Consider the following 10,899-nt stretch of genomic DNA (forward strand, 5'->3'; position numbering starts at 1 on the left):
GTTTCTATGATTCCTCCTGATCGTATCTTGGCTACAGTTTGCACCAGTCTTACTTCTCCTTTGGGTGACAAAATTCTTGCTGCTCAGGTCCATGCTCCTCCTGATAAACCTTGTGACCGCTGCTTTGTCCCAGAGAGTCTCCGTACTGCAGTGCTCCAGACTTACCATTCTCCCAAGGCAGCTGGCCATCCTGGGAAGAATCAACTCATTTGGGCCATCTCCCAACAATTCTGGTGGCCTAGTCTATGGGCTGATGTTACTGCCTTCATAGCTGCCTGTCCCGTGTGTGCTCAGAGTAAGACTCCACGACACCTTCCAGTGGGCCTCCTACAACCCATACCCAATGGAGAGAGGCCTTGGACTCACCTGTCTATGGATTTCATTGTGGAATTGCCCAACTCCCAAGGCAACACTGTTATCCTTATGGTGGTTGACTGGTTCTCAAAGATGTGTCATTGTATTCCACTTAAGAAGTTGCCCACCTCTAAGGAACTGGCTTCCATTTTTACTCGGGAGATCTTTCGCTTACATGGGCTACCCAAGGTGATTGTCTCGGATAGGGCCAGTCAGTTTGTCTCACGGTTCTGCCGAGCCTTTTGTGCACAGTTGGGAATCCAGCTTGCGTTCTCTTCTGCGCATCACCCGCAGTTTAATGGGGCTGCAGAACGAGCCAATCAGTCCTTGGAGCAATTCCTACATTGCTATATTTCTGACCATCATAACAACTGGTTTGACCTATTACCTTGGGCAGAGTTTGCTCACAACGGTGCCTTTGAATTCTGCCTCCCGATTGTCTCCATTTATGGCGAATTATGGTTTCCAACCTTCCATGTTGCCTGACTCGTTTGTTCCGCTGAGTATTCCTGCGTTAGAGGAGTATCTCCGTGTTCTTCGTTCCACTTGGGTACAAGTCCAGAAGGCTTTGTGTCATGATAATGATAGGTACAGACTCCATGCTGACCGCAGACGCCTGCCTGCACCTTCCCACCAGGTTGGGGACAGGGTCTGGCTGTTATCTCGCAACCTCCAGCTTCGTGTTCCCTCACTAAAGTTTGCACCTCGGTTTATTGGGCCTTTCCGTATCCTTCGCAGGATTAACCCAGTAGTTTACGCGTTGGACCTTCCTCCTAGTATGCGCATCTCAAATGTGTTTCATGTCTCCTTATTGAAACCGTTGGTCTGTAACCGATTTACCACCTCAGTGCCACATCCTCACCCTATTCGGGTTGAGAACCATGAGGAGTATGAGGTACAATCCATTGTTGACTCCTGTAGGTTCCGTGGGCGCATACAGTACCTGGTGCATTGTTAGGGGTACGGTCCGGAGTTAGTTAGAGAGGAAAAGTGAGAGGAAAAGTGCCCCATCGTTGGTGTCAGTAGGGAAATAGTGCACTATCATTGGTGCCAGTGGGTGGAAAGGTGCCCATCAATGGTATCAGTGTAATGAATAGTGCCCCGATGTAGGTGTCAGTGGCAAGAAATATGCCTCCATTGTTGGTGTCAGTAAGAGGAATAGTGCGCCAAGGGCCGAATAAAGGCAAGCAAAGGGTCACATCTCGCCCCCGTGCCTCAGTTTGAAGACCACTGGTTTACATCATCATTGCTTGTTACATTGCTTTATTAAATAAGCCTAGTAGAGCATTATGTAAAATGCAGTTACTAGCTGATAAAATTTGATTATTTTACTTCTATATTTGCAGGATGGGATGCAGTTTTAGACTGGAAGGATGTCTTGTCAGGAGGTGAGAAGCAAAGAATGGGCATGGCACGAATGTTCTACCACAAGTAAGTATAATGTATTTCTACTGTTTCATATGAAATGAATTACACATAATGCTAAGACATTGCTTTGCAGTCTCCATTGCCTAATGCAATATTTTCAATACCATTAGCAGCTGACCGCAGAGAACGGATGAAAATCAATTGAGGCTCTGCAAATAATTAATACCAGTATCCCACAGCTTTTGGATTATAGAAATATAAATACCGTAGATAGATTAAATAATAAACAGTATACACTTTTCTAGGATGGAACTGATAAAACAGAAATTTGTAATAATGTAAGCTATATTTAGCATTAACCAAAAGAAAAACTATTACTGCATAGAGAGAATATAAAAAAACATTAGATATAGACAGAGACATAACTGTAGAGATAGAGACTATCTGCATAGTTGTGTCCTTATATTTTGGCATCTGGGTTATATACAGGCATACCCCACTTTTAAGTAAACAATGCGGTTTATTTACTAAAGCTGGAAAGTGCAAAATCAGGCTCACGTCTGCATAGAAACCAATGAGCTTCTAACCCCAGCATGTTGAATTAAGCTTTGGGAATAAAACCTGGAAGCTCATTGGTTTCTATGCAGAAGTGAGCCTGATTTTGCACTTTCCAGCTTTAGTAAATAAACCCCATTGTGTACTTAAAAGTAGGGTATGCCTGTACCTATGCATGTGAAGAGTCAATGTTATGTGGATGTGCTACTGCCCTAATGTAGCCGCCAAGGAAAATAATTTTTCGTTTTTTCACACTAACATGAAAAGGCAATGCTTTCATGATGTGTTCATTAGGAGGAGAACAAAGATTAAGGAAAACTTCTGCTTAGGTGAACAAATATTAACCTTGGACATTGGGTCCAGATGGTTTTATATTGTTAGAGGAAAAGAAAGTGAAATGGAAGCCTTTACACCTGTACTTATAGTGGTACTGGTGAAATTATTTCTTCCTTTCTAAATGACTTAATTGACATTGCATGTTATTTTGATGGGTGGCAAAGGAAGGCCATGGTGCCAGATGGGCAGCGGAGACATAACATTTTGTAAACAGTGCACAGAAAATGCTTTTGGGGCCTTGCATGTTGTAGTTAATGCACAATCATTGGATATAAGTCTTATATTTCTGTTAATTATGCCCGAACAAGAATGATAATTATAGGCATTTTCTACTTGCTTATAGATTTATCCTATCCCAAGGGCTCTCTCCCTTTGTATATGAGTCCTCTGCATGAAAATGAATGAGCATCTTAAGCTTAGCCAAGCACAAAGAGTGGCCTTTTATTTTTTGTTTATTGCTCTCTCATAGAAATACTATATAAATAAAAAGTTAAATTAATTAAGTTATAGACCTGTAATGAATCACTGGGGAGAGGCTTTCAAGACCCTAGAGCGTGTAATTTCATAAAGAAGTAGGTTGGATAAGTCAAAGTGGTTTGGTCTGTTTATTAGTGGAGACATTACTGAAAATCAATGTACCATATATAAGTAGGCATGTCTGTGCATGTTATTTATTTATTTATTTTATTTCTCCAACAAAAAGGCCACAATATGCTTTGCTAGATGAGTGCACAAGCGCTGTAAGCATAGACGTGGAAGGAAAGATATTTCAAGCTGCCAAAGATGCTGGGATAAGCCTCCTTTCCATAACTCATCGACCTTCTCTTTGGTAAGCACTACACTTACAGCAGAAATAAGACTTGGATAGTGCTTTTAAAAAGCATATTAGTGAAATTCTTGGGTCAGCTCTGTTGATTAGTGCATGCCAAACTCTCCAACAAAAAAAAAAATGTCATCAGTTTATAACTAGCATCTGTGCAGAATTTACCATCTGACAATTAAGTGGCAGTAGAAATAATAAAGTATTATTTTCCTAAAAGAATAAGTAAGTATATGTGATCCAATGGAGATTCCCAATGTGCCATGAGAATTTGAAGTTATAGGAGTCTAATTTTCCTTGGAATAAAAAAAATCAAAGCTTAAGTAAACAAAGAAAATAAAACAGAATCCACCCCTCACTTCAACTTTTTCTACAGTTTAACCATTTCCCTATAGACACGTTTTTCAACATGATGCCATTCTATACCAAATGTGCCAGCCACTAGTTCTGTGACAGAAGTTTAGCAATCCAATTCTGTGCCAGAAAATAGCAAGTCATCCCCTCCCCAAGACGTAATAGCATTATTATACTGGATTACATGTGCCCCCAAGTAGAGAAAGATAAAACTGTTATTTTGTCTTGAGCCACATGCCAATTAGAGACATGTTTGCCATATCAAATGCTCAAGGCGCGGGCTAAGTACAATTGCAGAGGTCCTAATGTTATTATTTATTGAAAAGAGTACAATATATTGCACTAAAATTAAAACATAGACATGTACAGACTGCACTTCACAAAACTTCACATACTTTAAAAAGGCAGTAGAAAGCAGAACAAATTAATCAATCTTTTTATTGCTGAAGAGACATACTGGGGTTCATTTACTAAAACTGGGGAGTGCAAAATCTGGTGCAGCTCTGCATAGAAACCAATCAGCCCCAGATTCTTTTTTCTCAGAGCTAAAAGGGGTTGTAAACTCTCATTGTTTCAACCTCCTGTCATGCAGCAGCCCCCTGAGCCCCCCTTTTACTTACCTGAGCCCCTGTAATTACTGCAACGGGAACGAGCATACCAGCTCTGGACAGTGTTTTGTGTCCTGATTGGATATATTGATAGCAGCACAGCCATTGGCTCCCGCTGCTGTCAATCAAATGCAATGACCGGGGGGGGCCCGAGTCCTGCTGTCTGTATCAGTAGACACAGCAGCAGGACTCGGGACCATGCTCCATCCAACGGGGCACTCGAGAAGAGAAGGAGCTACCAGCGCCTCTGAGGGACCCCAGAATGGGAGGATCGGGACCACTCTGTACAAAACCAACTGCACAGAGGAGGTAAGTATGATATGTTTGTTATTTAAAATAAATAAAAAATTAGGGTTTAGTAACCCTTTAATTGAACAAGCTGAAGTTAGAAGATGATTAGCTACCATGCACAGCTGCACCAGATTTTACGCTTTCCAGTTTTAGTAAATCAACCCCACTATGTCCGATTTGCAATAAAGAATTCTTACCTGTCTGTTTTAAAATCGTCTTGACAATATACACTGAGCTGTACATGTGACCTGGCATTATCAAATTAAGAAGGCCAAAGATCCCAAATTGAGAAGAAAACCAGGTGGAGATGTCAGCTCTGGTGAGAGAGGTTGCATACGGAACAACAATGGAGTTCATGTGGGTATAGTTATGCTTTAAATAAGACAGGCAGTGCTTGTGCTAGTAAGACCCCCCCCCCCCCCCCCCATACACACTATTAGATTTTGTGCAGATTTTTGTTTTCAGATTTACCAAAACCATGTAGTGCAAGGGCCTGCCTGATTGCATACAAATTGAAACTCTTAGGATTTTACCTCATATTATATGGTTTTGGTAAATCTGAGGAAAGAAATCTGCAGAAATGTGTATAGTGTGTATGAGTCTTTAGTAGTGCTAAATTTAAACAGAACCTCTCTTGATATTAATCTGAAAATTACTGAGGTCTGACAACTGCCAAATTTCACACAGTGACACCCAATTTGCAGTGTGTGAGAGCTTGCCAGTTGTAAGGCCAAAACTGTCAGACTTTAGGTGATTCTGCCCCCCTGACACCTTAAAGCAGGCAGTCAATATCTCTTCTGTATCTACTGATACTTTTACGGTGTCACTCTAGGCTCTGCAATATATCAATTAAATATCGGAAAAGCCATTGCAAAGATTGCCAGCTGGTCTAAATGGTCCGTCAGAACAAGCACAGACAAGGGGGGACACAAAACAACAAAGAGGTTAGAGGGCAATCACTTTTCAGTTTGGAGCACACTACACACATGCACAGTAGGACTCTTTTCTTTCTGAAATCTTTAGGGGTGTTTTGTAGTTTTATTTTTGAGGAACTTGGATGGGGTAGGGAATTTGTAGTAGGATACCCCAGAACAAACCTATTCACAACTGGAGGACTCTAGATGATCTAGAATTGAGCAGTAGTGAAGTCCCTTTGCTGGGAGCAGATGGAGAAAGCTTCTGTGTAGCAATATAGGAATAAAGATCATGAGCAAAGTCCTTCAAAGTGAAGGACAGGTAGACAAAGCTCTTCACATCACTAGCCAGTGATCTCTTTAGTTGGACCCTTGTCTGACTACTAGCACAGAGTTGTTGACAAAAAGAAACAGCCCCTAGATCTTTGGTCTGTACTCACAGGAGTCGTTAACAGATCCTCCCAGGCACAGCTCCGCTTCAGTCAGCTCTTCAGTAATACCAGGGCCACTCCATTTTTGCTTCAAGCCCTCAGGTTGTCTACCTGAGGCCACATGGCAGCAAGTGCCAGGGGTGACAAGCCTGTCTCACTCCTGGCTGGTGCACTCCACCATCTGGGAAGGATCCAGAACTCACATGCTCTTTCAATATATAGGCCAATCTCAGTATGCTCAGGGAAACCTCCCCTATAATTGGCTGAGACTGCAACATACTCGTGCTGCCCATTTGGCTAACTCTAACCCATGTTCCAGAAAGCTCTACTAATTTCTAGAAGGCGTGAGGAGCCCAGGCAATTGCAACATCACCAGAACGTAGCCCTAACTAATGAATTGCAGCATTCTGTTAACCTCCCTAGCAGTAATCCCGAGTCTGGCTCGGGTTGGGAGTTTACTAGCAGGAGCGGTAACCCCGAGCCAGACTCGGGATCGCACCGCTGGATGCAGGGGAGGACACAGTGAGAGTTACTTACCTTGTCCCCTGGATCCAGCGATGTCCTCTGCGCTGTGTGATCGAGCTGTCCTCCGCTTGATTCACAGTGCCGAATGCCGCCGAGCTCCTTTCCCTGCGACGTTATGGCGCACGGGAGCAGAGAACGGCGGCAAATTCAAAAAAGTAAAAAGACACAAAACACACACAGTACTGTAATCTTACAGATTACAGTACTGTATTAAAAATTACACACCCCCTTTGTCCCTAGTGGTCTGTGCAATGCCCTGCATGCACTTTTATATTATAAATACTGTCTTTTCTGCCTGGAATTTGGAGATTGTCCATAGTAACCAAAAAGTGTCCCTTTTTCAGTGTTTTAGGATTTGATTACATTATTGAATAATTTTTATTATTCTTTATTATATTATAAACTTTATCATACCCGAGATGTCTGCTAGACTCTGGTTTGAAGAGATTTAAGAGAGTTATTCCTAAGAATTACAGGACTACAGGACTACAAAATAAAACGCCAGATTTCCATGCAAAATAATTGTACCGCTTTCAGCACCTAATTCCAGACTGAATCATACCGCCAGGGAGGTTAAACAGCATGATTAGGATAGATTTGCTTCTAGCACCACCATTAGGCGAAAGAGCAAATTACACTAATCTAACTATTTACATCCTAGCACCTATACTAGTAGGGTGCTACATATAGTAAAAACCCTGTTTATATATATATATATATATATATATATATATATAGTAAAAACCCATTGATTATGATGTCATAATCTGACATTTAGTTTCTTATTCAATAATAGACTACACTGTAAAGGGAAAGGATGTCTGCTAAGACTAGCTTTATATTAGTGTAAAAAGAAAGCTGACCCTGTAGTTTTACTTTAGACAGAGCAGAGAAGGGAATGTTCACTTCTATTTTTAAACAAAAATCAGCTTGAAACATGTTTATCTAATGATTTCAGTACACTAATGTGGTTTATGTGGTGAGGACAGGTCAGATTTATTCTATGTAGATCATATTAACATAGTAGTTATAGTAGCTCTCGATATATATCACTATTATAAATATCAGTAATAGTCAAAGACTATGCCACACTAATTAAAGGAAAATTTTCTCCTACTTTCAATACTTCTAATATATAAAGCTCACAATCAGCTTGGTGTTAACCAGAATATAGGCAGTTGAAAGAGCGGACATTGGGGGTTACAGTCGCTGTAGATCCGAGGGGGCATGCAAGGAAAATAAAAAACAGCATTGCACATGATTAGATGATAAAATCAGCAGAGCTTCCCCTCATTTCAGATCTACCCCTTTAGATTTACAGTGACTGCACTTCCAAGTGCACTTTCAGTGCAATTTCAAGTGTACTTTGCACTTGCCTTTGGTAAATGGCCCCCAATGTGTCCAGCCACCAAATAATCCATTCACTATCAGTACTATGAATCCCTAAAGGGATTGCCTGCTTTACTCTTAAATGTATCCATTCTTTTTTGAACCTCCCAATATAAAAAAGAGAATTCTATATTCTATGACATACAGATTATCATGTTGTCACTCACTTTAACTGAGTCTTGCTCCATGAGTCCCATTTTTTCTGCTCATTGGCGTACAATTAGCCAAAGCAGAGCAACATAACTTTTTTTTTTATTCCCAAGGTTTTGGTAGGGAAAGACCGCATTGTTCATGATTTTAAATGATTAAACCCCAAACCAAAAGTGTATTATATTGCAGCTTACCAATCACTGGAAGTGGTGGCTGCTTCAGCTTTCTTTTCTTTTGGCTTTTTTCTCTCCGTTTTCACCTGGTGATCTGGCCAGTAACACTCCTCCTGCATTTGTGAGACATAACTCTGAATGAATTAACACAGGAGACACAGCAAACAGCAGCATTGCCAGTCTGGGAGGAGGGTAGTTTCAAACATATGAGCAGATTTCGGTACACCAACAAATTGAAGCCAAACCCCAGCTCACATTTTATAATGTTACAGTATTTTTGTTTTCCTTTTGAAATAAGGGTTTTGCATGAATAAATAAAAGCGGATCATTGTAATCATTCCTGTTAGATTTAAGTGGTTTATCTCATTCATGTAAACTGATACATGCTGCTGAAGAGCTTGTGCTTTTGAAAAACAACAGACTCGGTGGCTGGATCACCAGATGAAAATAGAAGAAAGTCTAAAAAAAGAAAGTAATACAACCATCATATCTAAAAATTGGTAAGCTGCAATATAAAAAATGTTTGCTTTTAAGTTTAATACTGCTTTAAGCCTCACACTTTATAAGCTTTAGAGGGATTCATGCTTGAGATTTGGGACTGTAGATAGCAATAGCAAATAGCTCTGTGATATTCTAAACATGTATGTCATATAAATTCAGTTCAAAAGCAAATACATTTTAAAGTAGTTTTGACGTTATGTAGAGTTCTTTAAAATTATTTTCATTCAAGCAACTCTTCCGCTTACACAAATTTTCTTATAAAGGCTATAGGTAGTTTTCCTCTAAAATCGTCTTTAAAGAGATAATAAACAGAGAAGTGTTAATTGCCACAATTCATTCATATAAATCATATACAATATATCATGCCACTGAATTTTATTTCTTTTTTAAATCCTCTTTTAATAAGTACCTTATTCCTGCAGGGCTGCTTTGTGGTCACATGATCTTTCCCTGTTTTTTGACATCTGCAGGGAAAAATCATTGGGAGGGGTTTTTATTACTGGTGACGTACAGCAGGGGTCAGCAACCTTTTTCCACTTAAGGGCCAGATTTAATGTATGTGAATGCAGGGAGCATTCACCTGCTAATAAATGAAGATGGGGGTACAGAGGTGGCTGTGTACAGGGGTGGGTACAAAGGTGTCTGGGTACGGGGGGGGATACAGAGGTGGCTGTGTACAGGGGGTACAGAGGTGGCTTAGGACGGGGGAAATCAGAGGTGGCTGTGGATGGGGGGGGGGTTCAGAGGTGGCTTTGTATGGGGGGTACAGAGGTTGCTGTGTAATGGGGGGTACAGTGTTGGCAGTGGACAGGGGGATACAGAGGTGGCTGTGGATGAGAGGGTACAGAGGTGGCTGTGTACGGTGAGGAATGAAATATGAGCATGCTCCGCAGAGGACAACAACTGGTCTACACAATCTCAATCCGCAGTGGAAGCAAAGAAGAGATGGGAGGGACAGCTGAAGGCAGGATCCACCAGGTATATTTTACTCAAATGAGTGGTTTAGTCTCTTTGTGGGTATGCACACTCTGTTGCATAGCATGTAATGAGAGTTTTCATAGTATGAGTTTTATGACACTTTAAATTATGTCTCCATAGGAAATATCACACCCATTTGTTGCAGTTTGATGGAGAAGGAGGATGGCGCTTCGAACAGCTAGATACAGCTACACGTTTATCACTAAGTGAAGAAAAACAAAGACTTGAGTCTCAGCTTGCAGGAATACCCAAAATGCAGCTGAGGCTGAATGAACTGTGTAAAATCTTGGGGGAAGACTCAGTGCTTAAAACCAGCTCCGAAAATGACTAACAAATAATTCTCTGTATTTTTCCAGTGGTTTACCCAGATGAAAGATTACGATTAATAATTTATGAATGTATACTATGCATGGACTGCTTATCTGGAACTGGGTTGAAAAAGAAAATAAATTAAGTAAATAAGTTCACATGTATAGGATCGCTTTTCTGGAAAACTGCTATACATTAATTTCTTCAACTATAAATGAAATAAGGAATGAATTCTGCTTTTGAATAATGAATAGTATATAGAATCAGCAGTGAATACAACAACCTTCATGGGGGGAGGGGGCTATGTTCCCTATAAACAGATTTTTAAATGCAGACATGCAACCATACACGTTATACTTGGAGTGGCAACAGCTAACATTAGGCAGAAACAAGACATGATATAAAATCAGCAAGCAAGACCATGGTAAAAACTAGCAATGGTCAGGGCAGGCAAATAACAAGGATCATTGAGGAATAGGCAAAAGTCAGGGCAGGTAGATAAAGCTAGCCATTGATAGATTGAAATTTGGTTGGTTCAGCAGGAACTGGCTGAATTTCGATCCATCTATAGTTGTTCACGCTCAACGGTTGATTCAACCTCTGCCAGGAATGTTGGAAAAATTTTCAGCCATCTGCAGATACTGATCAGTGTATTCTGCCAGCAGAGGAGTACCACTACCAGAATACAATAGCACAGCGTGGAGGTTTCCATTAATTTTTTTTTTTCAGCCCACTGGCTTATAAATATGAGCACCTTCTGGGTATCAGAAGTTGAACAGAAAGCCCAGGTACAGGAGCCTGGGAACAGAGAAAGAGGTCTTTGCTTAGGCAACTCCCAAGTGC

At 40.8% G+C, this 10,899-nt stretch overlaps 1 protein-coding gene across 1 annotated transcript in view; it reads left to right on the forward strand.

The window, feature by feature from the left end:
• ABCD2 (ATP binding cassette subfamily D member 2) overlaps positions 1-10,220 on the forward strand; it is an 81,965-nt gene extending 71,745 nt beyond the window's left edge. Inside the window, exons 8-10 of the mRNA XM_077472669.1 lie at positions 1,701-1,785; positions 3,317-3,442; positions 9,868-10,220. Of these exons, the coding sequence (XP_077328795.1) occupies positions 1,701-1,785; positions 3,317-3,442; positions 9,868-10,078 (422 nt within the window). The 3' untranslated portion in view covers positions 10,079-10,220. The remainder of the gene's footprint in view (positions 1-1,700; positions 1,786-3,316; positions 3,443-9,867) is intronic.
• Positions 10,221-10,899: the final 679 nt, after the last annotated feature.

The sequence above is a fragment of the Lithobates pipiens genome, unplaced genomic scaffold (assembly GCF_037356315.1).
Source record: "Lithobates pipiens isolate NorthernLeopardFrog02 unplaced genomic scaffold, aLitPip1_a1.2 Scaffold_8, whole genome shotgun sequence".
Classification (NCBI taxonomy): Eukaryota; Metazoa; Chordata; class Amphibia; order Anura; family Ranidae; genus Lithobates; species Lithobates pipiens.